The sequence below is a fragment of the Hevea brasiliensis genome, chromosome 4 (assembly GCF_030052815.1).
Source record: "Hevea brasiliensis isolate MT/VB/25A 57/8 chromosome 4, ASM3005281v1, whole genome shotgun sequence".
Lineage (NCBI taxonomy): Eukaryota > Viridiplantae > Streptophyta > Magnoliopsida > Malpighiales > Euphorbiaceae > Hevea > Hevea brasiliensis.
Window position 1 is genome coordinate 7,666,503 of NC_079496.1, and position 22,451 is coordinate 7,688,953.

Sequence of the window (22,451 nt, forward strand, 5' to 3'; positions counted from 1 at the left end):
GTTAATTTATCTTGTCAATTGAAGAGAATTGATTAGCCATTTCAAGTGTTCAAATGCTGTTATAGATATGTCACAATCAAAAGACTTATTTAGCTAGTTTTCTGTTCTTTCTTTGTTTTTATACCCCCCCTTCTTCTTCCCCGTGAAAGCTAAACTGCAAGAGAGGTGTAATTTTGAAGTTCCTTAATTCTTTCCCTTCAGGCAACCTCAGGTTTCCAAAATTTTATGTAACTGATAACTTGGCAGCTCGTCTGTGGATTCAACTTCAATCGGCAAATGGGCTTGCATACAAATATTATTCTATAATCACCACACAATTTGCTACATGTATTTATTTATTATATCAAGAACCTCTGCTCTTGTTGAGTTATAGTGGCTAATATTAAGAAAATTACTAAACATTTAAACACCCAACAAATGACTGGATGTTATACATGAAGAGGTGAGACGTACTTTTATTATGAGATAAGAGTATTATTGTATTTTAGATATCAGGGATGTCGGCTATGCAAAGATAATTCTAATATCATGTAATATGGATTTTTCATAACAAAAAGACTGCAGCGATTGTGTTATTTGTTTGCATGATAATATTTTATCAACATATATGACTTTAATAAGGTTATTGGAATACATGGAGTTAGCACTTAATATGATTGTGGAATCCAATGTAAAGCATGCGTCTTTTCTAAGTTTAGCAGAGATTTAGTTGCCTATTAATGTAATCACGCTACATTGACCTCCTAAACCAAAAGAGTAGTTAAATCACTAAATGAATGACACAAAATCCTCTCATTCTGATATGGGTAGAAAATGTCACCCAAAGCTAGTGGTGTTAAGCCTTGGAATCAAGTTTAGTTAGCTCATCTTGCCCTTTGTTTCGAAGGTAAAGCAAGAGCTATGGTTAAAATGGAATATTCTCAACTGAAATCAGGGATTGAAGTTGGCCATTTTGCATGGTGGGGACTGCAAGGAATTTCATGTATAAACCATGAGGAAGGCATTTTTTTCTGCCTTTTGTCCTATCCTTTTCTTTTTTATTTGCAGATATTTTACGTGCATTTTGAGAAGACGACATATATTGATTTTTTGTCCCCTTCCCTTTTAGAGCTATAAGAATCCCTCTTATCTCTAAACTAACACAGACCCAAAAAGAGCTGAAGCTTATGGGAGGAGAAGGAGGAGGAGAAGGAGATGTTGCAGAAGAGAAAGTGATGGACATTAGTCTTAAGGACCTTGCAAAGAAACTGGAGGAATTTGCCAAGGCCAGAGACTGGGAAAAGTACCATAGTCCGAGGAATCTTCTTCTTGCCATGGTAATCTTCCTTCCCACTTGAAACTTGCATGTGCACATCCTTTCTGTATGTATACATATGATCTTGCTTTCCTTGCTACATATGTAAATGCTTCCATAAAAGACTCCTCTCCAGATTAGCCATATTTCCCTTATAAACTAAAGCCAGAATCTGAACAAGGATCTGTATGGTAGTGAGATATACAAAACTTTTTTTAAAGACAATAACGGTGTCGATATGTAAAATCTTTCTTTCACTCTATGAAATAAGTATTCAACCACTAACTTGTTAATTCAAAGCCTGGAATAAATTTCACCAAGAATATTGCATAAACAGAACATACACCCAATATGGATGGTTGTTTCCCTTTTAATCCATCTCAATTCGAGCAAGATTTAAATGGGGACACAGTTTATGCTTATTCTGTGATGCTCTTGAAAAACCTTGAGACATGATTGTTAAGGTAGCCAATTAGCTTCCATCCGGAATTTGTCTTATTAAGGGTTATCTTCTTTCTCCTCTTCTTTTTCTATTTTTGAGCTGACCTGAAGGTGCTTAGACCATTCCTTTGAGAAGCTTTTATCAAAACTAAAAATGAAGGTATGGTAGCAACTACAGTTAAGACATGCATCTGTAAAATAAAAAAAAAATTTCACTGTTTAATTTCTTTGTGTGGGTGTTTGATGGTTAGGTTGGTGAAGTAGGAGAGCTGTCAGAAATATTCCAATGGAGAGGAGAGGTAGACAAGGGATTGCCCAATTGGGAGGAATCAGATAAGGAGCATCTAGGAGAAGAGTTATCTGATGTGCTGCTTTACCTTATTAGATTGGCTGATATATGTGGCATTGATCTTGTTGACGCTGCCACCAAGAAAATTGTCAAGAATTCTATCAAATACCCACCAAAGATCTGCTAAAAACATAGAAAAAGGGAATTTTTGCGCAATGCCAAAGAAACATTTTGATGGAATCTCTGTAGAGAATTTTTAATAAAGTAGCCTTCTTCTTTATTGACCTTTTTCTTTTTTATTTTCATTTCTTGCAAATATATAGGAATGAAGACTATGAATAATGAAATGAATATTTTTATAAAAGTAATATAATTTCCTGAAATTTATCAATATTATCTAGTTAGTTAATGTCAACCTCCTCTTGAATTCAATTATACCCTCCAACTCCAAAAATTTAATCAAATTAATCTCCCATTGAAGTCACATGGGCAACACATACCATTATTATTACTATATACTAAAAGTTTTTTATTCCTGAGAACAGTGAAAATATGCTTTGTCCTAAATGTAATTAATAAAAAAAATATAAATAAAAATAAATTCAAATAAACTCTTAAACTTTCCATCCAAAACTCAATAAACTTAAATTGAACTTTTAGTTTAAATAAATTTAAAACTTTCTAATTAATGTCAAATAAATTTATTTTTAAAAAAAAAATTAAAATAATAGTTTTTCTATTCTTAATAATAAAATATTAATTTTATATTTTAAATTAAAAAAAATTGAAAATAAAAAAACGAGGAAAACCCATATGCAAATTCTTTTCCGGTGCTCCAGCGCATATCATAAAACTTTCTCCCTGTCCAACCTCAAAATTTAATATCCTAAATTAGGAATAACAACATATTGAATTTTTATTTATATTTTTTTTAACTCAATCAAACTCTAATAAAATGAGAGATTGGATAATATATTATCAGATTTAGAGAGAGTTTGAATTTGAGAAATAATATACATAATAGATTTATGTTAGATTCAGGTTTTAATTATTAGATATCCATTACCTAAACTTATTCATATAAATATTTAATTACATATCAAACTTATTTTTTATAATAATATTTATAATTTTTATATTTTATTTTAAGTAAAATAGAATTTAAATAATTTGTTGAATTATTAAATTTTAAAATATAAATTATTAATAAAAAAATAATTTTTTATATAAATTACTAATTAAAATATATAAAATTAAACAGGTTTAGATACTTTTTGGATAATAATAATAATAATAATTATTATTATTATTATTATTAAGTTTGAAACTATTTTGGATAATTGAGAATAAATTTTAATTGAATTTAAGATAAATTTGAATTTTAAAAAAAATATAAAGAGTTTTCCATTCTTTTTCAACCACAGAGAGATATTCCCATTTTCCTCCTCAGTACTCTTCATTTTTTAGAAACCCAACTTTTTTCGCAAGTGTCTCAGAAGATGAAAGTTGGGCACCTTCATGTTTACATGTTTGGTAATTACCTAGTTGGGCAAATTTGAGAATTACCCACTGTTGGGCATCTTTATATTTTTCATGTTTTCAACTGAGAATTAATGATATGTTATGTAAATATGGTTTTTATTTTAGTAATTTCGTTAGTTTTGTAGTAATTTTGATATATTTTATGTCTAGTTTTTGTCTTTTGATAGTTGTTTTGTTAATTTACTTGTTCTTAGCTTAATTTTGGTGTTTTATTTGATTCTGGGTGAAAAATGGCTTTGGATTGAATTAAGACAACGTTTGGGGTAACTTGAAAGTGTTTAGAGGTCAAAATTCAGGCTCTATCAATGCTCAGTGAAGGATTTCACACTCTGAAGTGTGACTCTTGTGTAATATTTGAAGAAAACTTGAAGAATTAAAAGAAAAGTTAGTAGATGCAATCTCTCGCTCAGGGCGTGAAAACAAAGAAGGGGCACAGCATGGGTGTGAGAATTTCAAGCAACATCTTCTCTCCCTTAAACGACCTCGACACTCATTATTGACCCCTAACGAGACCAGCTAAGGGAGTAGTACCAAAGCGGTTTTTTTTTTTCATTGCAGCAGACCATTTTCACTCATTATTGACCCGTAACCTCCTAAAAACTCTCTAGAACCATTTTTTTTTAGGAGGGAGCAAGCTTTTGAAAGAAATTTTTTCAGAGGATTTGGATTGAGAAAAAGAATTTCTACATCAAAGTCTTCTAACCCTCCGTTTGGAAAAAGGTAGAGTAAAGTAAGATTTTATAAAGTAAAATTTTTCAAAGTAAGTTTTTTTATGATTTTCAGGCATTTATAATTTTTTAATATTTAGGAGGAAATGAAGATTTTTTAAAGCATTTGAATATTTTAAAAAGAGAACTTCCTTAATCAACTAATTTGGTGGGTTGAAAAATGAGAATGTTTGAAAATTTTCAAAAATTTCTCAAAATTATACTTAAAAAAAAAACCTTATATACTTGCAAATAGGAGTTTAAGGTTTTTAAACCTTAAAAAACCTTCTATTACTTTAAAAAGTTCCTTCCCAAACAAAGGTTAAGAGTTCTTCTATTCCTTTTCTTTGTCATTTTCTTTTCAGGGAACCATTTGATTTTGCTATGCTTAGTTTTAATTTCATTAATTTTGTTTTGGTTGGTGGTACCATGAGTGCTTAAGTTGCTAAGATAGGGTTTTGATATGTAATGGCCCGACTCATTGGCTAGTATTGTTCACTTTGGCTCAGCCCATATTAAGTCTCACGAATTTGTTCCTTGGGATTTTACACCTAAAAGCACACTACCAGAAATCAGATACATTCCTCTTCCTTCACAGATATCAATGCATATGATACTAATGCAAACCATAAATTACAATGATGCATGACTTAACAATGCAACCTAATACCGTGATAGTTCATACGGTGGGGTCAGATAACAAATACAAATTCTGGGTACAGTTACTAATTCAAAACAGAAAATCAATTTGTACAAATCAATCAAATTAACAAAAAAATTTCAAATAGCAAATAATAACTGGTAGTGCAATTATAAAGTTTATTTCAATAATTTTAGAGAGTCAATAAGATCAAATCAATCTCAATAAATTTAGTATAACACATCGATAAATTTTATAGTCAGATATCAATCAATATAAAGATATTAAAAGCTTGTTCCTAGAATTATAATGGCTCTAATGCAGAAATAATTGACAAAATCAATTATTTAATCAAAATTGAAATAAAATTCAATAATAAAATAAAACTCTAGAAAGTCATATATAAAATAATTGTTAAAATATTGATTTAAAATTTTATTTAATAACAAATTTAATGCTAAAAATTTTTAAAATGTACTAAAACGGTATCATGTACTATAACTACCACTCACTTGAAACTTCCAAGATAATAGTTATATTCAATGAAAGAGAAACAATTTCAACTGACAGATTGAATATTCGAATCTCCTCGAAAATATAATCCAAGGTGATGAATAGAGGAATAAGAATTTATGAATTCTCTGAGCACATTAGATTATAAATCGTAAATTTATATATATATACACATATAACAATAATAAAAAATGATGAAAATACATGTTGAGAGTATTTGGTAGAAAAAAGAGGTTATAAACAGGCTTTGAAAACAAAATTTAGCAAAAAGAGATGAATATGGTATATATATTTTAAGAATTTTATTATGTATAAAATGTGATAAGAGTTATTATTGAATTGAGTTGTTCAGATTACAGATATATATTTAATTTCAAAAATAATATATATATATATATATATATATATATATATATAAATAAGCAGGCCATCCAATAAACTATTTTTCTTTTTTTTTAGATAAATATATTAAATTATTATTAATTAATTAAAATAAATAAATAAAATATTGAGTTCCCACATGATATAACTTGACCTTAATTTTATCTTGATATTTTGATCAATTTTCTCTATATTTGTAACTAATGGTTATTCTTGTTCTAATTCTATTGGGTGTTAAAGATAATACTTGATTGATTTTTGGTTTATGATTGTGTTGGGAAGTAGATTGTAAATTTTTTTTAAAATGACAATTTTCATAGAATTTTATCTAGAGTGGGAATAAAAGCTAAGGCTATGGGATATTTGTAATAATTTTTATCTTAATGCTTTGATTAATTGAATAAATCTCTATTGAGAAATGTGAATTATTTTTGTTAATTAAAAGGATTAATAATATCTGGGAATGATTATTAGACACTCTTTCATTATTGCCCTTGCTAGGATAATTAAGTTGATTATATGACAAAATTGTTTAAGATTAAATGATGAATTGAGCGAAATTAATCTCCCCCATCTCATTTTAATTGGTTTTACTTCAATTTTTTTTATACTCTTATTGCTTTATTTTTTAATTAAAGTTAATTTTAGATAAATTTTAGTTTAATTTTAATCTTAATTTAAATTTTAGAGATTAAAAGCTTATTTTAGATTTTATTTAGTCTTCGACAGAAAATTTAAGAAGCCTATGTGGACTTATTTTCAAACATAAATAGTGAATCCAATAATCCTAAACCCCAATCATAACACACTTTTATTTTAGCCTCATCTCAATCCTAAAATTGGCTTCTGTTAACAGCTGTTTGGCTTGCCCCAAAGTCATTATCCCTTTTTTTCACCTCCCAATTCAAAGATTCTCTCTCTCTCTCAATGTAAATAGCACTCTCACTTTCAACTGCATATTTTTAATCTGTCAATTAAATTAAAAATGTCAAACACTTAAATGAAATGATGATTATATCTAAAATTTTTAATTTTATGTAAAATAGGTAAAACTTTTTAAATTTATCATAATGGTAGTAAAGAGGTGAAATTAATAAATTATAATATAATACTTAAAGTTTTATTTAATTAATAAAATAATTCATTAATTAAACTTTATATGAAAAAAATATATATATTACCTATTGCTCAGTATCATCAACAATTAAATTAAAATATCATTATTATTTAATGGAGACATGAATATTATATATATATATATATAATTTAATCAATTCACTATTTTATTAATCAAATAAAACTTTAACTATTATATTATAATTTATTAATAACTTTTAGATTTAAATTCACTCCTTTATCTGCCATTATAATAAATCTAAAACGTTTTGATATTAAAAAAAAATAAAAATTTTAAATATAATCATAATTTAATATAAACGTTTAATATGTTTAGCTCATTCTATCATTTTAATCACTCGTAATTATTAATTCACTCATTTACCTCGTGGCTTCGATCGAGTTTTCGTTAAAATTTTTTGTACTTCAATAAAATATTAAATTAATTATTAAATAAAAATTTAAGGATGTATTTAATAAAAGGTTAAAAAATTAAAAATTAAATATTCTCATTGAAAGTTTTAATTTTTAAAGAGAATAATTATTACTTTATGTTTTTAAAATTAATATTTAATTTTTATAAAAAATATAAATATTAATAGGAAAAAAAATTAAATTATTTTTTTTTATTTTTTTTAATATTTAAATAATATTAATAAAAATTAAAAATTATAAAAATAATAATTAGTCCCGTATCAATCATTCTCTGAGTTAATTAGGCCTTTGGCCTATATAATTGAAAATTACAATTAAAACGATAAATAGTTTATATAAACTCCAATCGTGAGACAGCCATTGACTTCTGTAGCTGGAGATCTGAGACCAAGTAACCGGCACGACCAGTTTCTTCCCATTGAACAATAATTCAAAAAGCGTCGGTTAGTAGTGGTAGTGTAGAATCCGATTCTCACATATTTTCATCTTTCCAATAGGTTCCCTCTCCGTCTCCATCTTTCATCTAATTTCTCCTTCGTTTTCTCTCTCGCTCTCTCTCTTTCTCTCTGCTGGTTCATCATTTCGCTTTAAAGGTATCAACACAGAGATCTCTCTTCTTTTTCTTCTAAAATGTGCTTTTAGAATTTAGACTACTGTGATCTTCTGATTGGGGATTGATCTGATCGATCCGATGCTAATTTTGTTTAATTCTGCATTGCAGTTACTAATTTTTATTATTTTTTTTAATTTTTATGATTTAAATAATCAGCTGGTGAATACTTAATAACCCAGCTTTTGTTGAGATCTTCTTTTTGTGTTACAGTGAAGGTAGAAAATGGCGGTTCAGGGAACAGTGTTTACACCGTCATTGGAAGGAATGAAACATGTGAAATCTGAGCAAGGAGAAATGCTCACCAAGCCTTTCTTGGATGTCTGCAAATTGATTTTGCCTGTTATCGGTCCGTTCCTAAATTTCTCATGCTTTGATAGTTTTTTTTTCCCTTTATCTTCTTATCTATTCTGAAATCGTTGCTAATAGAAAGATTATATTCCTTTCTGAGTCCAGATAAGTTTGGAGCTGCTATGGCCCTTGTAAAATCTGATATCGGCGGTAACATAACGGTAGAGACATTTTTCTCATCATATGATTAATTGAGATAGACTATAATTTCGTATGATGGATATTTATCCAAGGGACTTATTAGTAGTGCTTATACTGAAATTGCACTGTTTGGCTGTCAAATGTAGAGGTTGGAAGCCAAATATTCTTCCGATCCAACTAAATACACCCACTTGTACACTATGGTTCAAGAGGAGGTTGATGCTAAAACGGCCAAAGGATCATCTAGTTGTACCAATGGTCTCCTTTGGCTAACCAGGTGCATTCTGTTGCTAATATGTAACTTTTCCTCTACCCTTTGTGTAATTTCAGTTTGCTGTTTGGAGTGAATGTTATAATTGTTCCGTATGTAAAATTTTTAAAAGAATATTGAAATATTGTTTGGTGCCATGAAATTTATTGAGTGAAAAATGGTTAGGAGCTTTAAGTTTTTAATTCCTTCAAGTCCAATGAACTACAAGAAAATGTTTTGTATAGAGTTCATCATTGTGTAATTTTCTATTCTTGAAAAGTAGGTTAGATCAAGCTCAAGCATAAAAGCAGGGTACAAGATAAGAAGAAAAGAATGCTAGCCTTTGGCTTCAATGTTTTGATCCGAAACATTTTGGAATTAGCAAGCCAGAAAAAAAAATTAGGTTAAATTCAGTGAACTGCTGCCAATTGTCTGTGCTTCTATGATTAAGCAGACCTCACTACATATTCACAATTTCTCATAATTTTATCGTCTTTTTATGATTCCTCAGAGCAATGGATTTCCTAGTGGAACTGTTCCGCAATTTACTTGCTTATGCAGACTGGACAATGTCACAAGCCTGTACAGATTCCTATGGCAAGACGCTGAAAAAATTTCACGGCTGGCTTGCTAGTTCAAGTTTCACTGTAATTTCTTCTATGCTTGATCAATTCAATTCTGAAAACTTTCTTCACTAGAGTGGTTTTTATGCAAGGTTTCATGCTTCATATTGTTGTAGATGAATTTATCGGTGTCCTAACCTAGACTTGGCAATCAAAGCAAATGTCACTAAATATCAGTTGTTTGTTACTCTGGTCTTTCTCTTCACTTGATGAGTTAGACAGTATATGCTACATATCAGAGCTCCTTGATTATTTATTGGACATTGGTTTACAGGTTGCTATGAAGCTTGCTCCAGATAGGAAGAAGTTCATGGAAGTGATAGCCGGCTCAGGTGATATTGGTTCTGACATGGAAAACTTTTGTGCAACCTTTTCACGTTTTCTTGAAGAGAATCACAAATTCCTGGTAATATTTTTCAGAAAATGAGCAAGTCTGATAACTTCACTGCTCCCTCGCTCTCTCTACTGTATGCCCTTTTTGTTGTTCAAGACTTGCTTATCTTATTTCCACCTGTGACATTTCAAATTAACTGCTATTGTGAAATGTCACGAGAATTAAATACAGAATATCAAGTAGAGTTGGTTGTGGACCTTTTGGTTTCTGCTTTCCTTTTTGCTGTCCTAATTTAAAACTTGTGGCACTGCTATTCTGTTAATAAAGTATAGCAAGTGGTCGGTTCTGCTTGCCACTTGTATAAAGGTATGTGCTTTACACGCAAAAAAAAAAGGAATCAAGAAATGTTTAAATCAGAATTTTGAGGGGTGAGCCTGAGGAAAGGGGTCAGAAAGTTTGGTGGAGTTGTAGGGATTTTCTCCATTTTTTATTACAATGATTTTGAAATAGCTTTAGTTTGCTCACCAAATCAAATTCATTGGTGCAGGCTAGTGTTGGAATGGATGATTTAAAAGCTTCATAATGGAAGAGGTCTTTCTGGTGCGCAGCAATGCTTTTCTGCTGCTTTTTGTTCTTAATATGTTCGCTTGAAAACTTGAGACGAGATGGATTTGGTTTAACATTTATTTCAAATTATACATCTATGCAATTTTTTCAAACCTTTTCATCCAGCCCCTTTTCCTTGTTCTTATTTATGGTTTGGTATAATTGCTTTTCATATCTTGTATGTCTATCTCTTTGGTCATGGGAGTGTGCTAAGTGGTAAAATTGATTTTTTAGTAGTATTTTTTTACTATCATAAACCTCTATATTTATTGCAAAAAATCTTAATTTTGAAACCAATAAGTATAAACAATTAAAAACACAATAAAAAAAAATATTAATCCAACTTATATATTTTTAACTATATTTTTAGCATTAATATTAATATGTATATGTTAAATAAAATTTATTGGTAATATTATTATAAGTGACTTTTCGAACTTACTGATTTTCTAATGCTTAGTGTAGCGTATATATAAATTTATATTTTTATTTATAAAATATGGTTATAGATAAATAAAAAAAAATGAATAAATCTGTAGCTTGATTCATAAGTACGCAATCATGAATGTCAAGTAAAATTTCTATTTAAATAACGCAATTGAACTTCAATAATTAAGAAAAAGCCTGTATATAAATTTAAAATCAATATAAGCCTTTTTGTTTATCACATTTTGAAAATTACAATAAAAAAATCCTGAAATGAAGAAAAAGATTTTTCATAAAGCATATTTTGCTGTATTTTTTTTTTTAATTATTTGTCAACTTTCCACATAGTGTGTCTTCAATTCGTTCTGTTGAGAATGAATATTATATAATTTTAACTACAATTATATAATTTAGTTGAGGTTATGTCTGGTTTGTACAATATTAATTTAAAGAATTAAAAAATGGTCACAACTCATTGGCAGATGTGTCTGGTTGTAGTTAGTATTGAAGCATCGTATCTCCATTATTTTTCCTCTCTTTTTTAAAGAGAAAATTGTATCTCCATTCTTTATCATACGTGAATAAGCATGTGGATTCCGGCCTGATACATCTCGTTTCATGCATGAAATTCCCTTTACAATTACGGTATACAACAATTTTCATCGGAACCTTTTTCTACTAGTTGAGTTGGTTAGGGATAGGAGGTATTCAAAATTTACTACCGATTCAAATTAGACAGGACAAAGATGCATAAAATTATCGAATAGTAAGAAATGCATACTTTTGTAGCTCCCGACTCCTCGGATCAAGTGGACATTCAATATATATATATATATATATAATTGGAGAAATTTTTTAAAGAGATGTAATATATGGGTAAAAATATTAGCAACCAATAAAAATAATGCATCCATTTTGTGGAAAATATAAATATGAATTTAATAAAATAAACCAAGCCATGGGAAAGGAGTCAAAAGAGGAGCATAGCAACCAAAAGAAAATACGACAGACAAAACGCAGAGCCGTTGTTTGATAAACGAAATTCCCGCGTTTTCATAGAGAAGCGCCACCCAAATTTAGCGCAAAAACCATCAATATTTTACCCTGTAAATTAGGTCATCTACTGGTTTTGATTGGAAAAGAAACCTCCTTACCATCTAGCCGTCAAACAAAACGTACACACACAAAAAAAAAAAAAAAAAAAAATCATGCCTTGCAATTGCAAATTTGGAGATTCCCAATTCAATCGTCTCCCTATTGTTTTGTCGATGGGAGATTGAGATTTTTACATAACCAAATTCCTAGTACTCTTTTAATAATATGACTGGAGGATGATTATCTTATGATTGATTTTTCTTTTTCTTTTTCTTTTTCTGTCTCTCTCTCTCTCTTTTTCATCTTTTGTTTCTCCATTTCTGAATTTTGTAAGCATCACAGCGGAGATGAAAGGTTTCAGAAAAGGTTTCAAATATATCTCGCAAATGTTTGGTGGGTATTGTGCATTCCTCTTTTTTCATGAATTATTTTATTTCAAACCTATTTCTCCAAGTTTGTAACATTTTCATATTTTGCAGATGAGAAAGAACCAGAAATACAAATTGGGTATCCTACAGATGTAAAGCATGTTGCTCATATTGGATTTGATGGTCCGTCTGCCTCTAAACCAAGCTGGGTATTGTCTTCGTCATTTCCCCTTTTAATTTCTATCTTTCACTCATTTGATTTAGCACTGAGAAGAATTCATTTGTATTTGTATCCTGATATTTTCAGATGAATGAGTTTGAATCTTCTCCACAAATCTCAAATGGGACTGCAAATTGTATGGAAGAACTTAAGAACCTTTCAATACTTCCACCCTCACCAGGTTTGCTTGTTTGGATTTAACAGACACTAACCCTTTAATTAGTTTCTGAGAAAGTTTCACTTAATTTGCTGATGTTTGTTGCCTGTAATAGATATAAGCCAGGGTGAAAAGCCGAAGAAGAAGTCGAGACGCCCATCAACTGGTGCAGACTCACCCTTGAATTCCCCAGGTAGAAGAAGCACTGAAGGATCATCGAAACATTCCAGGCGCCAAACATTCACCGCTGGTACGGACTCACCTTTAAATTCCCCGCCAAAAAATTCCAGGCGCCACCGCTCTTCAAACAATTCGATGGATTCTCCGGGCAGAGATTCGCCAGTTAATATCCGGACCACAAAACGGCAACTGAATTCAAGTCTAGCGGTTGAATCACCAGCTCGTGACCAGCCCTCCATTCCAAGACATTCTCGGGGGAAAAAGCCCAAGGAATCAAGAACAAAAGACAAGAACTCTCCAGCAGACATCACTGATCGTGAACCTCAGGAGTCTGAAACTGCACCGGCAATAAAGAGTTATGCAGGCCATTTAAATTCAGTTTTGGAAGCATACGAATAAGAATGAGAGGAATGCAGTGACTTCGTACATTAGAGATTGAACATAATGCTCTGCTATGAAGATATTGTTATAATTCAGTTTCTTCTTTAATTATTATCAGACTTTTTTCTTGTCTTATACCTCTAGCTTGCTTAGCCAAAAAACTCCGTGGGTATACTTTATTGATTGCTTAAGCCAAGAAAACATCAAACACAACAGGCCAGAGTGAAGGCAGTGCAGAGAATTGAGATTTTCCAATGTCACAGATGCTAAAAATAAGAAAGTGCTGGTGGTCGCCATGGCGAAGGATTTATTAGGTGGTAAATGGAGCATTTGAGCTTGGCTCCCACCCGAGCTATTTTGTTTTGGTCTAAGCATAATTTGGATGCTGTAACCTATGTATTGTTTATAGAGTTTCCCTATCAGTAGAAATCTGATATCAGGTAATTGGCTGTTGTTTTTTTTCCCCCCTTTTTTCCCTCCTTAAATGTGTGAGGGATGGCAATTCATAGGTATATGTATTTTTTTAGTATCCAATTTATCTGAATTGACAGATTTAAATAGTATATAATTTAATTTGAAATAATTTAGATATAGAAAATAATATCCTATTAAATTCAAATTTTATATGTCAAGTATAAATTAACAAAATTAATTTAAATAAATAATTAATTAAATATAATATATTTTTACAATAATACCTATAAATTTATATATTATATTTTAAATAAATTAAATTTAAATATTTTATAAAATTATTAAAATTTTAAAATATAAATTATTAATAACAAATATTTTTTCATAGATTATTGGTTAAAATATATAAAATTAAACAGGTTTAAATATATTTAAGTGATTTAGGATGAGTTTCAATAAGATTTGAGACGACATATGATTTGAGCAGGATGACTGTTTGTAGCTACTATACCCATTCCATCTTAAAAGAGGAGTAACATTGCTGCAGAATTTAAATTATATTTCAATAACAACAATGCACAGCAGAACACAATTATGATTATATTAAGATTATAGTTAGGTCAACTATCAAACTATAATTTGCACAGAATATCAGGAACAAAATACTGGATGCCAGAAAGTTGAGCCTAATCCATCAGGAGTATTGGAAGTCCTCTTTTCCTAACAGCTAAAAATGGAGCATAGCGCATACTGAGCAACACACAGACAAAGGGCCTGGAATGCTTCTACGCTAACGCTAAAGCTTCAAATCCTTACCTTATCCTTCCTTTCCCTTGGACAGTCTATCACACAAGTTCACTAATATTGTGCATACCATAGGATTTACAATGGTCAAAGAATCACAACCAATTGTCCATCCTTCTCAATATTGTAATAAGCCAAAGTGTGGTCATCATGCAATGCCTTCCCCTTGAACAACACTTCCTTCACTGGGGCATGGAATTTACGTTGGATCTTAGACTTCAAACTACAAATATCAGTAGTAGCTGGTAACTCGAAGCCAATGTCAGTTAACGGCATCTTAATAACAGTTGAACTGGGAGCAAGTACCATATGCAGAGTAGAGTGCCTCTGGATGCCATAACTTGCCAGATCCCGGTCATTCTCAAGCCGCCTTCCAGCATATACAATACTCTGAAGATCAATGGGGATCTGCAGCTTCTGAACAAGCTTTTCCTTGATATATTTCACAGTATCTCGTTCCTGCACATCAAGGGTTAGGGTTTTTCCAATCCAAGTCTTAACAAATATCTGCATCACAGTAGGTAACAACTCCAAGAAAGATCCTTCTTTGATGTCATAAAAGGCCAGGGTTTTGGAACCCTCAAGCTGTTTTCCGGCATAAAACAAATTCCAACCACTGACTGAGATACCAACCATGCTACCAAAAATTGCTTTGACATCATCAACGGTAAACATAACTTTAACTCTTAGTGTTACGTTCTCTTCATCAGGTGCTTTCACAAAAATGGATAGCACTTCTTTCTGACAAAAAACCAAATGGATAGTTGAATTGCTCCTTATATTGAGGGAGGCCAGAGTCCTTTCATCTTCAAGTAGATGTCCATCATGGACAAGAGTGAAGTTATCTGACAGAATCCCCTGCTTTGACTGAATCATCAATTTGATGTTGTGGATAGTATCACAAGCAGTTGCTTCCACCACGATAATCCTCTGCTCAGATGATATTTTGACAAATAATTTTATTGCAACAGAATTCTGGACAATAAGATGAAGAGTAGAGTTCCTCCGAACACCACAATCAACAAGCCTTTGACCATCTGTGAGCAGATTACCATCAAAGAACAGATCCTGATTCTTTTCACAAATGCCCTCCTTCTCATGTATCAGCGCTTTTAGAGTTTTAATTGTCTCAGACCCCTTTAAATTCAAACATACTGTCTTTACAATCTTCAAGTAAAGATCCATCTGCAACAAAAGATCAAATATAATGTCTTACAGAAGCATTTAGGGTTGGACGAATTCAAAATCTAGTTTTTCTTTATGCACACAAAGAAGAAACAGCTACAAAATATTAGACATATACAGTGAGAGGATAATATGTCTCATACCATCACAATTGGCATAATAAAATATTCTCCTAGAGGCCTTTTAACCGTGATAATATTACAAAAATTTGGGGTCGAGCAGGAATACATGCAACTTGGAAAATGTTGAGAAAATCAATATAGATAAAAGTGAAAAGATATAAACTTCAGTAGTCCTACCGTACAAACATATCCCATGGAAGAGAACAAAGCAAAAAATAAAAAGTATGATAAATCTAATGGCGAGCATTTTTCTGCTCAATACAGACACAAACAAGCATTATGAAATTCATATGGTTCCAGTGATTCCAGGGACCAAAGGGCGATCTAAAACTAAACACTTATGGGCAGCAAATTCCAGATTTTTAAGTAGACCTCCAAAAAAATTTGCGGTGACACTTCACAAATCATATTTGAAGTTCCTATTCAATGCAAGCTTCAAGAAAACTTTAAAATCCAATCAGCTGTTCGTTATCCAAGGAAGATGATAATCACTTACAGGAACGCATATCGATGCTACAGAAACCAACTCGCTAAAAATAGTTTATCAGCTCATATGAAAATAAATCAAATTAGAAGGGCATTTCCAGGGTCCACGCTTATGTCATACAAAGGGAACCAGACAGAAAGAAAACCTTGAAATTTTCAGATTTTAGAATTGTTCTACTCTCAATGGAGGGGTAAATGCTTAGAAATTTCTGGGTCTGGATTTAGAATCAAATTGGAGTAAAAGGGAGTAAGGTTTAAGTATTTAACCTGATAAGAAAGCTGAGTTTTTCTTTCTTTTCTCTTTTTTAACCCATATGTTATTTAGAACCAACTGCTTAAAACTAACGCGGCACCAAGTTTTACTCTCTTTTCTTTCCATTTCCTCTGTTGTCTCAGTAACCAAACATCCCCATAAAAATTCAAGTAAGTCTCACTACGTAGAACAAAACCACCAGTTGAAATCAAAGTTTCAAAATAACGATAATACAGATGCATAAAACAGTAACGGCAAGACCCACAAAAAAGTAAATATAAAAACCTGTTCATCTTCTTGGGGAGAATCGGAATTGATCGATGGAGGAGGTAGACCAAAGGATGCATCCATGGTGATTGACGCTCAAAACACAGACTTCTTGGTCAGTAAGTCGATACCTTACTAAGGAAGTTTACTCGCACAGAGACGAGTGAGAAATTATTCAGCAAACCACTGGACTCCCTTCTCCCACTCAAAGAAAGACTTACCCGAAAAATTGTAGTTAATAAATAATTTATATTATTAAATTATTCTTAAAATTAATAAACTTTAAATAGGGATATATTAATAAATTATTATATTTTATTATTTTAGTGATTAAATAAAAATAATTAAATTATTTAAATTATAATAAAATATTTATTTATTTAATTAAATTATTTTTAATTTTATCTGATTAAGATAATAATTATATAAATAATTATTGTATTTAAAAATATAAAATTAAAATTAAAAAAATAATAATACTTTTTAATATTTTTAAATAATAATTAATAAAATAATTGATAAAAAATATATAAATAAATTATTATTTGGGAGAAATATAAAAGGAAGTAAAGTTTATTCTTTTGGTACGGAGAATATATGTTCACCTCTCTTTTGGCATTGTTATTATCAATTTGCCATTGTCCTTGGAACATAAAAAAGGAGTGAATGGAAGGGTAAACATGTAATTCAATTTCGCATTTAGCGTTCATGGTGTACTGGGATTAATAGTGTAGGATATTAATATTGGCATAAAAAAACCACGTGACAAAATCGCATAGTTTGCTTTCCACAACCGATGAATTAAAAAAAAAAAAAAAAAAAAAAAAAACTCTCATGAGTTGAATTTAATTTATTAAAAACATTAAATCAATTTTAAATTTTATCAAACTTTTTATTAGGAATCATCCATTTTCTAGCAGAAATTTAGTTAAAATATTTATTATTATACTGTAATTTTCTAAATTAATTGAATAATATGAAAATTTAATATATCTACATATATAACTAAAGCAAATGATAGTAGGTGTAGGTGAAGATGCAAAACATTACTTACTACTTACTATGTTTTACTTTACAAAGTCACTTCACATATCAACAAATTCACATTTCAACCACAAACAAAAAGAGTACATAAGCATATATATACTCGGTGAACTTCACAGCCTTAATTCATTAATGTTTTCGTAGAGTAATGAAAGGTGTAGAATTTAGGTGCTGAGCTAGTTTGGGTGATAGACCATCACATGTGAGTGGTAGTTTGTTTTCCAGGGGAGTCAATGGGAGCTTGTTTTCCAGTGGTAGTTTGTTTTCCAGGGGAGTCAATGGGAGCTTGTTTTCCAGGGGAGTCACTGGAAGAGGGCTTAATGGGAGATGATTCAATGGTCGCAAGCAAGCAAGGTGACCATGTGACTGGTTGTTGCAAATGGGGAGTTTGATGGCCTGGACTGTTGATTCCTTCTCCTTTGGAATTGTTGCTCCATTAGGATCCTGCACCATTGACAAGTAGGCATTGAACAAGAAAGCACTTCACCATCATATTCCAAATGAAATTTTTCTGAAAATAAGTTGACTTTAAAACGGTTTACCAATTGAAGGATAACTCACCCCAAGCACAAGAAAAGAAAATGCTTGATTATCGGCACCAAGATGGATTTCAATCAGCTTTCGCAGATCAGCAAGTGTTGCATCCCTCACAACCTTGAGTGTTGTAATGAACTTGCCATTATTTCCTTTAGTTGCCTCCCATTTCACGTGCACTTCAATTTGTGCATCATTGCTTTCTTTCGATGGATTGTAATTTTCTTTACTGTCTTCAAACATCTTTTTTGCGGGCGCTGCTGGAGTTCTGATCTGTTGAGAGAGCTCTCTGTGGTTCCCACAAAGTGTAAATATATTCTGGATTCTTAACCGTCTTGAAGAGGCTGCGTCAACGCTCTCAGATTCGTTTTGCGGTCCTGAACTCAGACACCTCCCCTCTGATTCGTCTTTCAAACAACTTTCTTGCCCCAAATTTCCACTAGATGGGTCAGGGGCCTCAAATTTAGAGCCTGCATCAAAATCTATTCCAGAGCTAGACCCACCAACAATCCTCTTTACCTCTATCACTCCTTTCTCCACTTCGTCATCTTCCACTTTCTCTTTATGTTCCTCTTCTTCTACCTCTTCTTCCTCAAATACAGTGCTCAGACATATTTTGCCACCATATTTTGGCACGAAAGCATCTTGACCAACCACCTGGTTCAAGTTATTTAAATGAGGATAGTTGGCCAAACGTTGGATGCAAATGCTGGTAGAATTTTGAACAGCCATATCTACATATTTCACATCAGGAACAAATGCTTGTTGATCACCCATGTCCAAATCCATTGATTTCACCATTCCCGGATCCTCATCAGCATAAACTCCCAACAGCCTTCTGGCAAAGCTGCTTTCATCATCCATGTCTTTTGACCTATCTTCATTATATTCATCCCTGGCATGGCATAGCTCAAATTCAATTTCTTCCAAACGCCTTCTCAGCATTTCAACTTCCTGCTGCTGTTGCAGTATCCTTTCTTCCATTCTCCTCCTCTCCAATTCAACACACTCTTCAGTCATTCTCTGACACTCCTCCAACTTCTTTTCCAACTCAAGTTTCAACATCCTTGTGCGCTCATTCACCTTCAAGTTGATCTCTTCTTCACTTGCTGCAGATCCCTTCCCTTCAATAAGTGCTCTCAACGCAGCAACTTCTTCTTCTTTCTTTTGGAGCTGTTTGTGAGCCTCATTTCTTTCTCTCTCTCTTTGCTTGTTCTCCATTTGTAGTTTATATATAAATTGGTCCATGGCTGCTATCCTGGATCCTAAGATTACACCGGAAGAATCATCAGTACCAACTTTATCCTTAATCGGAGTATAAGGACCACGAACAATACACTTTGCTTTTGCTCCATATTCAAGGGTGCAGATAGTCTTATGTATCTCCTTAGGATCTGGACTTGCGCATAATATCATCAAAATTTTTGACTTATCATCCTCAAAGGAATCCTAGAAAAAGAAGAAAGAAAAGGAAAACTTCATGAATTAGATTAGATTCCAGAAAAACTAAGTAAATCATCATATGAAGACCAAAAAGAATGAAAAATTACCTGGAGAAGCATAGTCAACTTGCTATCTCTAAAGGGTACATGAGAATCTCCATTAGCAATGGATTCAACCACTCTCTTCAACGCTATATTTCCTTGGTTAATTTTTGCTGTCTGTTTTTGCAATGGAAGAAGCACAAAATCAGTGTCCTCCTTGTTGCTAGGATAAAAATTTAAAGAATGGGGATGCCATGGAATACAAATGAAGGGTTGCCATGGGATAATGGAAGGGGAGAGGAGGTGAAGTCCCTCTATAAAGAAATTTACAAAGGCATTTTTACCTGCATCTTGGTTTCAAAAGTGTTTTGCCCGGCTTGTTCTATGTTTTCTGAGCCTGCCATATCAACAAGCATAAGCCGTCCTCCCACAGTTGGGACATCCAGGATTATCTACAAAAAACAAAATAACAAGCAAAAAATTATTTTCTACTACAAACAACAATTGGTAGAATTAGTCCAAAGTTCATACCATGCAGTGGCTCCTAGAACTTCGATCATTGCAGAGGGTACTCTTAACAATCCTTCGCTTCTCCACTTTCTGAATCTCCTTCGAAATTTTTCCAGCTTCAGTCCCAGATATATAAGTAGCATTTTTAGCCTTTTTGCCCATAACTTCAAGTCTTACCTGCAAATTAGATTACACACACAGAACTCCCTTAAAATAAAACATAACACTAACCTAGAATTGATGAATTTATGAATCGCCCCACTTCTTCAAATAAAGAATCACAGTATCAAATCTAATATTTGTGTACGGTACCCCTGAACTTTATATCAATCTAATATCACAAAGAAGCAGATGAAAAAACAAGCTTACTTTCTTCAAGGTCAATTGGAATTCAACCTAGACATACTTTGAAATCAAACAGCGATAGCTCACAGCTTTAGAGAAGCAAATAAAATTACAAGCAACTTCAATGTCCAGAGAAATACTCTTTCTTTAAACGGTAGCATATGATCATATACCCTAAGGATAAGGGAAAATTTACCAACATAAAAATTGCCATATCCTCCTAGACAAACAAAACTGAAACGGAATTCCAGGTCCCAACAACAGCACATTTAAGAAAATATATAATAAGAGAAAAGATTCATTTACACAACTACATACCAAACAACACATTTTCATACATATGCATATATGAAACTAATCATTGAGACACCAAACCAAAATTTAAGGTAACTTTACCTTAGATCCATTTCCACCTTTGGGCCAGCCAATTCCAAATCCGCCTCCACCATTACTTGACAAAAGATCATAAATTTCCTCATTGTATATCTCCAAAACGGTAACTTGCACAAATGTGCCCATCTTTAATCTCCCCCCATCACTTCCTTCACTCCATTCTTCTCCCTCTCCCAATATATCCTTTAATGATCGATATACAATCCCAGGTTGCTTTGAGCACCCGAACATGGTATGACTCTTCCCCGACCCAGTTGGGCCATACATCATAATGGTGCATTTGTTCCCCAATTTGACCCCATTAATCCTAGATTCCACAAACTTCTTGTAAAAGGCATCAAGATCTTCTTCGTCGGAGAAAGAAATCCCATCAAGAGTAAAATCTCTATACCCAATATCAGCACGGACACGGAGAGTCTGGTTATCTGGATTTGCTGGCAAGATTGAACTGGGTTTTTCTTTTCTGTCAGGATAATCACGAATCCGACCAATAACTTCAATGGGATGGTCTCCTTGAGGGGTTTCTTTGACCGTTGAGTTTGGGTTGGGAGATGGATGTGGATTTGGGGTTCTTGCTGAAGTAAAATTGAGACGATGTTTAGATTGTGGACTCTTGATCGATCGGGTTTGGTTTAATTTAGAAGAAGAAGGTGTAGGGGCCATTTTGAGGGAGACCAAGATGGTGGTTAGGCTTTCTTCCGTTTCTTCAAGAGGATTCCGGTTAGCTGTTTTGAGGTTTCAAGACACAACAATGAATTTGAATTTTTTTTTTTTTTTTTTTAGAGATTGAGAGAGAGAAAGAGATCAATTGTGCTTTGATCGGAGAGAGATGATTTTAGTGAAGAGAGAGAGAGAGAGAGCTGCCGGAGTGTTCTTGAAAAGAAAAGACGCAAAATTAAAATGAAAAGATTTTGAAAATAAGGTTTTGAAGTTTGAACTAGGAGTAGCCGTTATGTCCCTAACGTCCATATCTTTAGGAGGCGACATAAGTTTTCGTTGAAAAAAACTGGGCCACCATCTAAAAACTTCTCAATGCAGCCCATCATACAATTCCATAGTGGTTATTCATTATTATAAAATTATAAAATGTGGTATTCTCAAAAAAAAAAAAAAAATTATTATAAAATGTTTCCTTACATTTAAATCATTTACTTTAAAGTTATACTCTTTTTAATCTCTAAAATTTTAAATATAATTGCTTTAGTCCTAATAGAGTGAACCCAAAAAAAAAAATGAAAGAACTCAAGTTTGTTTTAAAAAATAATTGATAGAATTTAATTAAATATTTTATTTTTTAATTGATTATTAAATCTCAAATTAAATTTAAAAATAAGAAATATAATTAAATTTGAGTCTAAAATAAACCAAAATAAATTAAAAAGAAAAGGCCTACAATGGATCTTAAATTAATAAATTAAATAGAACCAAACTAGTTTGATTCAATTTAATCTGCTATAATTTTAGTTTAACCAACTTTTTTTTTGTTTTCTAGACCAAACTGAACTAATCG

The 22,451-nt window shown here is 31.8% G+C and overlaps 5 protein-coding genes across 5 annotated transcripts; 3 read left to right on the forward strand and 2 right to left on the reverse strand.

Annotated features, from left to right (window-relative positions):
* Positions 1 to 750: 750 nt before the first annotated feature.
* Positions 751 to 2,304, forward strand: LOC110643453 (uncharacterized). The gene is made up of 2 exons (XM_021795828.2): positions 751 to 1,316; positions 1,987 to 2,304. Exons 1-2 carry the CDS (start codon positions 1,167 to 1,169, stop codon positions 2,209 to 2,211), a joined length of 375 nt encoding a protein of 124 aa, XP_021651520.1. The 5' UTR covers positions 751 to 1,166; the 3' UTR covers positions 2,212 to 2,304.
* A 5,412-nt stretch (positions 2,305 to 7,716) lies between these two features.
* LOC110643451 (glycolipid transfer protein 1) lies at positions 7,717 to 10,398 on the forward strand. The gene is made up of 7 exons (XM_021795825.2): positions 7,717 to 7,951; positions 8,182 to 8,317; positions 8,425 to 8,480; positions 8,607 to 8,737; positions 9,222 to 9,357; positions 9,608 to 9,739; positions 10,215 to 10,398. The coding sequence occupies exons 2-7, from the start codon at positions 8,194 to 8,196 to the stop codon at positions 10,248 to 10,250; spliced, it is 615 nt and encodes a 204-aa protein (XP_021651517.1). The 5' UTR covers positions 7,717 to 7,951; positions 8,182 to 8,193; the 3' UTR covers positions 10,251 to 10,398.
* Positions 10,399 to 10,546: 148 nt separating this feature from the next.
* Positions 10,547 to 13,552, forward strand: LOC110643442 (CRIB domain-containing protein RIC5). Its single transcript, XM_021795816.2, has 4 exons — positions 10,547 to 12,187; positions 12,274 to 12,371; positions 12,470 to 12,563; positions 12,655 to 13,552. Exons 1-4 carry the CDS (start codon positions 12,142 to 12,144, stop codon positions 13,116 to 13,118), a joined length of 702 nt encoding a protein of 233 aa, XP_021651508.1. The 5' UTR covers positions 10,547 to 12,141; the 3' UTR covers positions 13,119 to 13,552.
* Positions 13,553 to 14,052: 500 nt separating this feature from the next.
* LOC110643448 (uncharacterized) lies at positions 14,053 to 16,869 on the reverse strand. Its single transcript, XM_021795822.2, has 2 exons — positions 16,650 to 16,869; positions 14,053 to 15,503 (listed from the first exon to the last, which is right to left on the reverse strand). Exons 1-2 carry the CDS (start codon positions 16,713 to 16,715, stop codon positions 14,406 to 14,408), a joined length of 1,164 nt encoding a protein of 387 aa, XP_021651514.2. The 5' UTR covers positions 16,716 to 16,869; the 3' UTR covers positions 14,053 to 14,405.
* A 787-nt stretch (positions 16,870 to 17,656) lies between these two features.
* On the reverse strand, positions 17,657 to 21,969 carry LOC110643439 (kinesin-like protein KIN-10A). The gene is made up of 6 exons (XM_021795812.2): positions 20,945 to 21,969; positions 20,225 to 20,380; positions 20,038 to 20,145; positions 19,760 to 19,870; positions 18,237 to 19,658; positions 17,657 to 18,119 (listed from the first exon to the last, which is right to left on the reverse strand). Exons 1-6 carry the CDS (start codon positions 21,602 to 21,604, stop codon positions 17,805 to 17,807), a joined length of 2,772 nt encoding a protein of 923 aa, XP_021651504.2. The 5' UTR covers positions 21,605 to 21,969; the 3' UTR covers positions 17,657 to 17,804.
* Between the last annotated feature and the right edge of the window lie 482 nt (positions 21,970 to 22,451).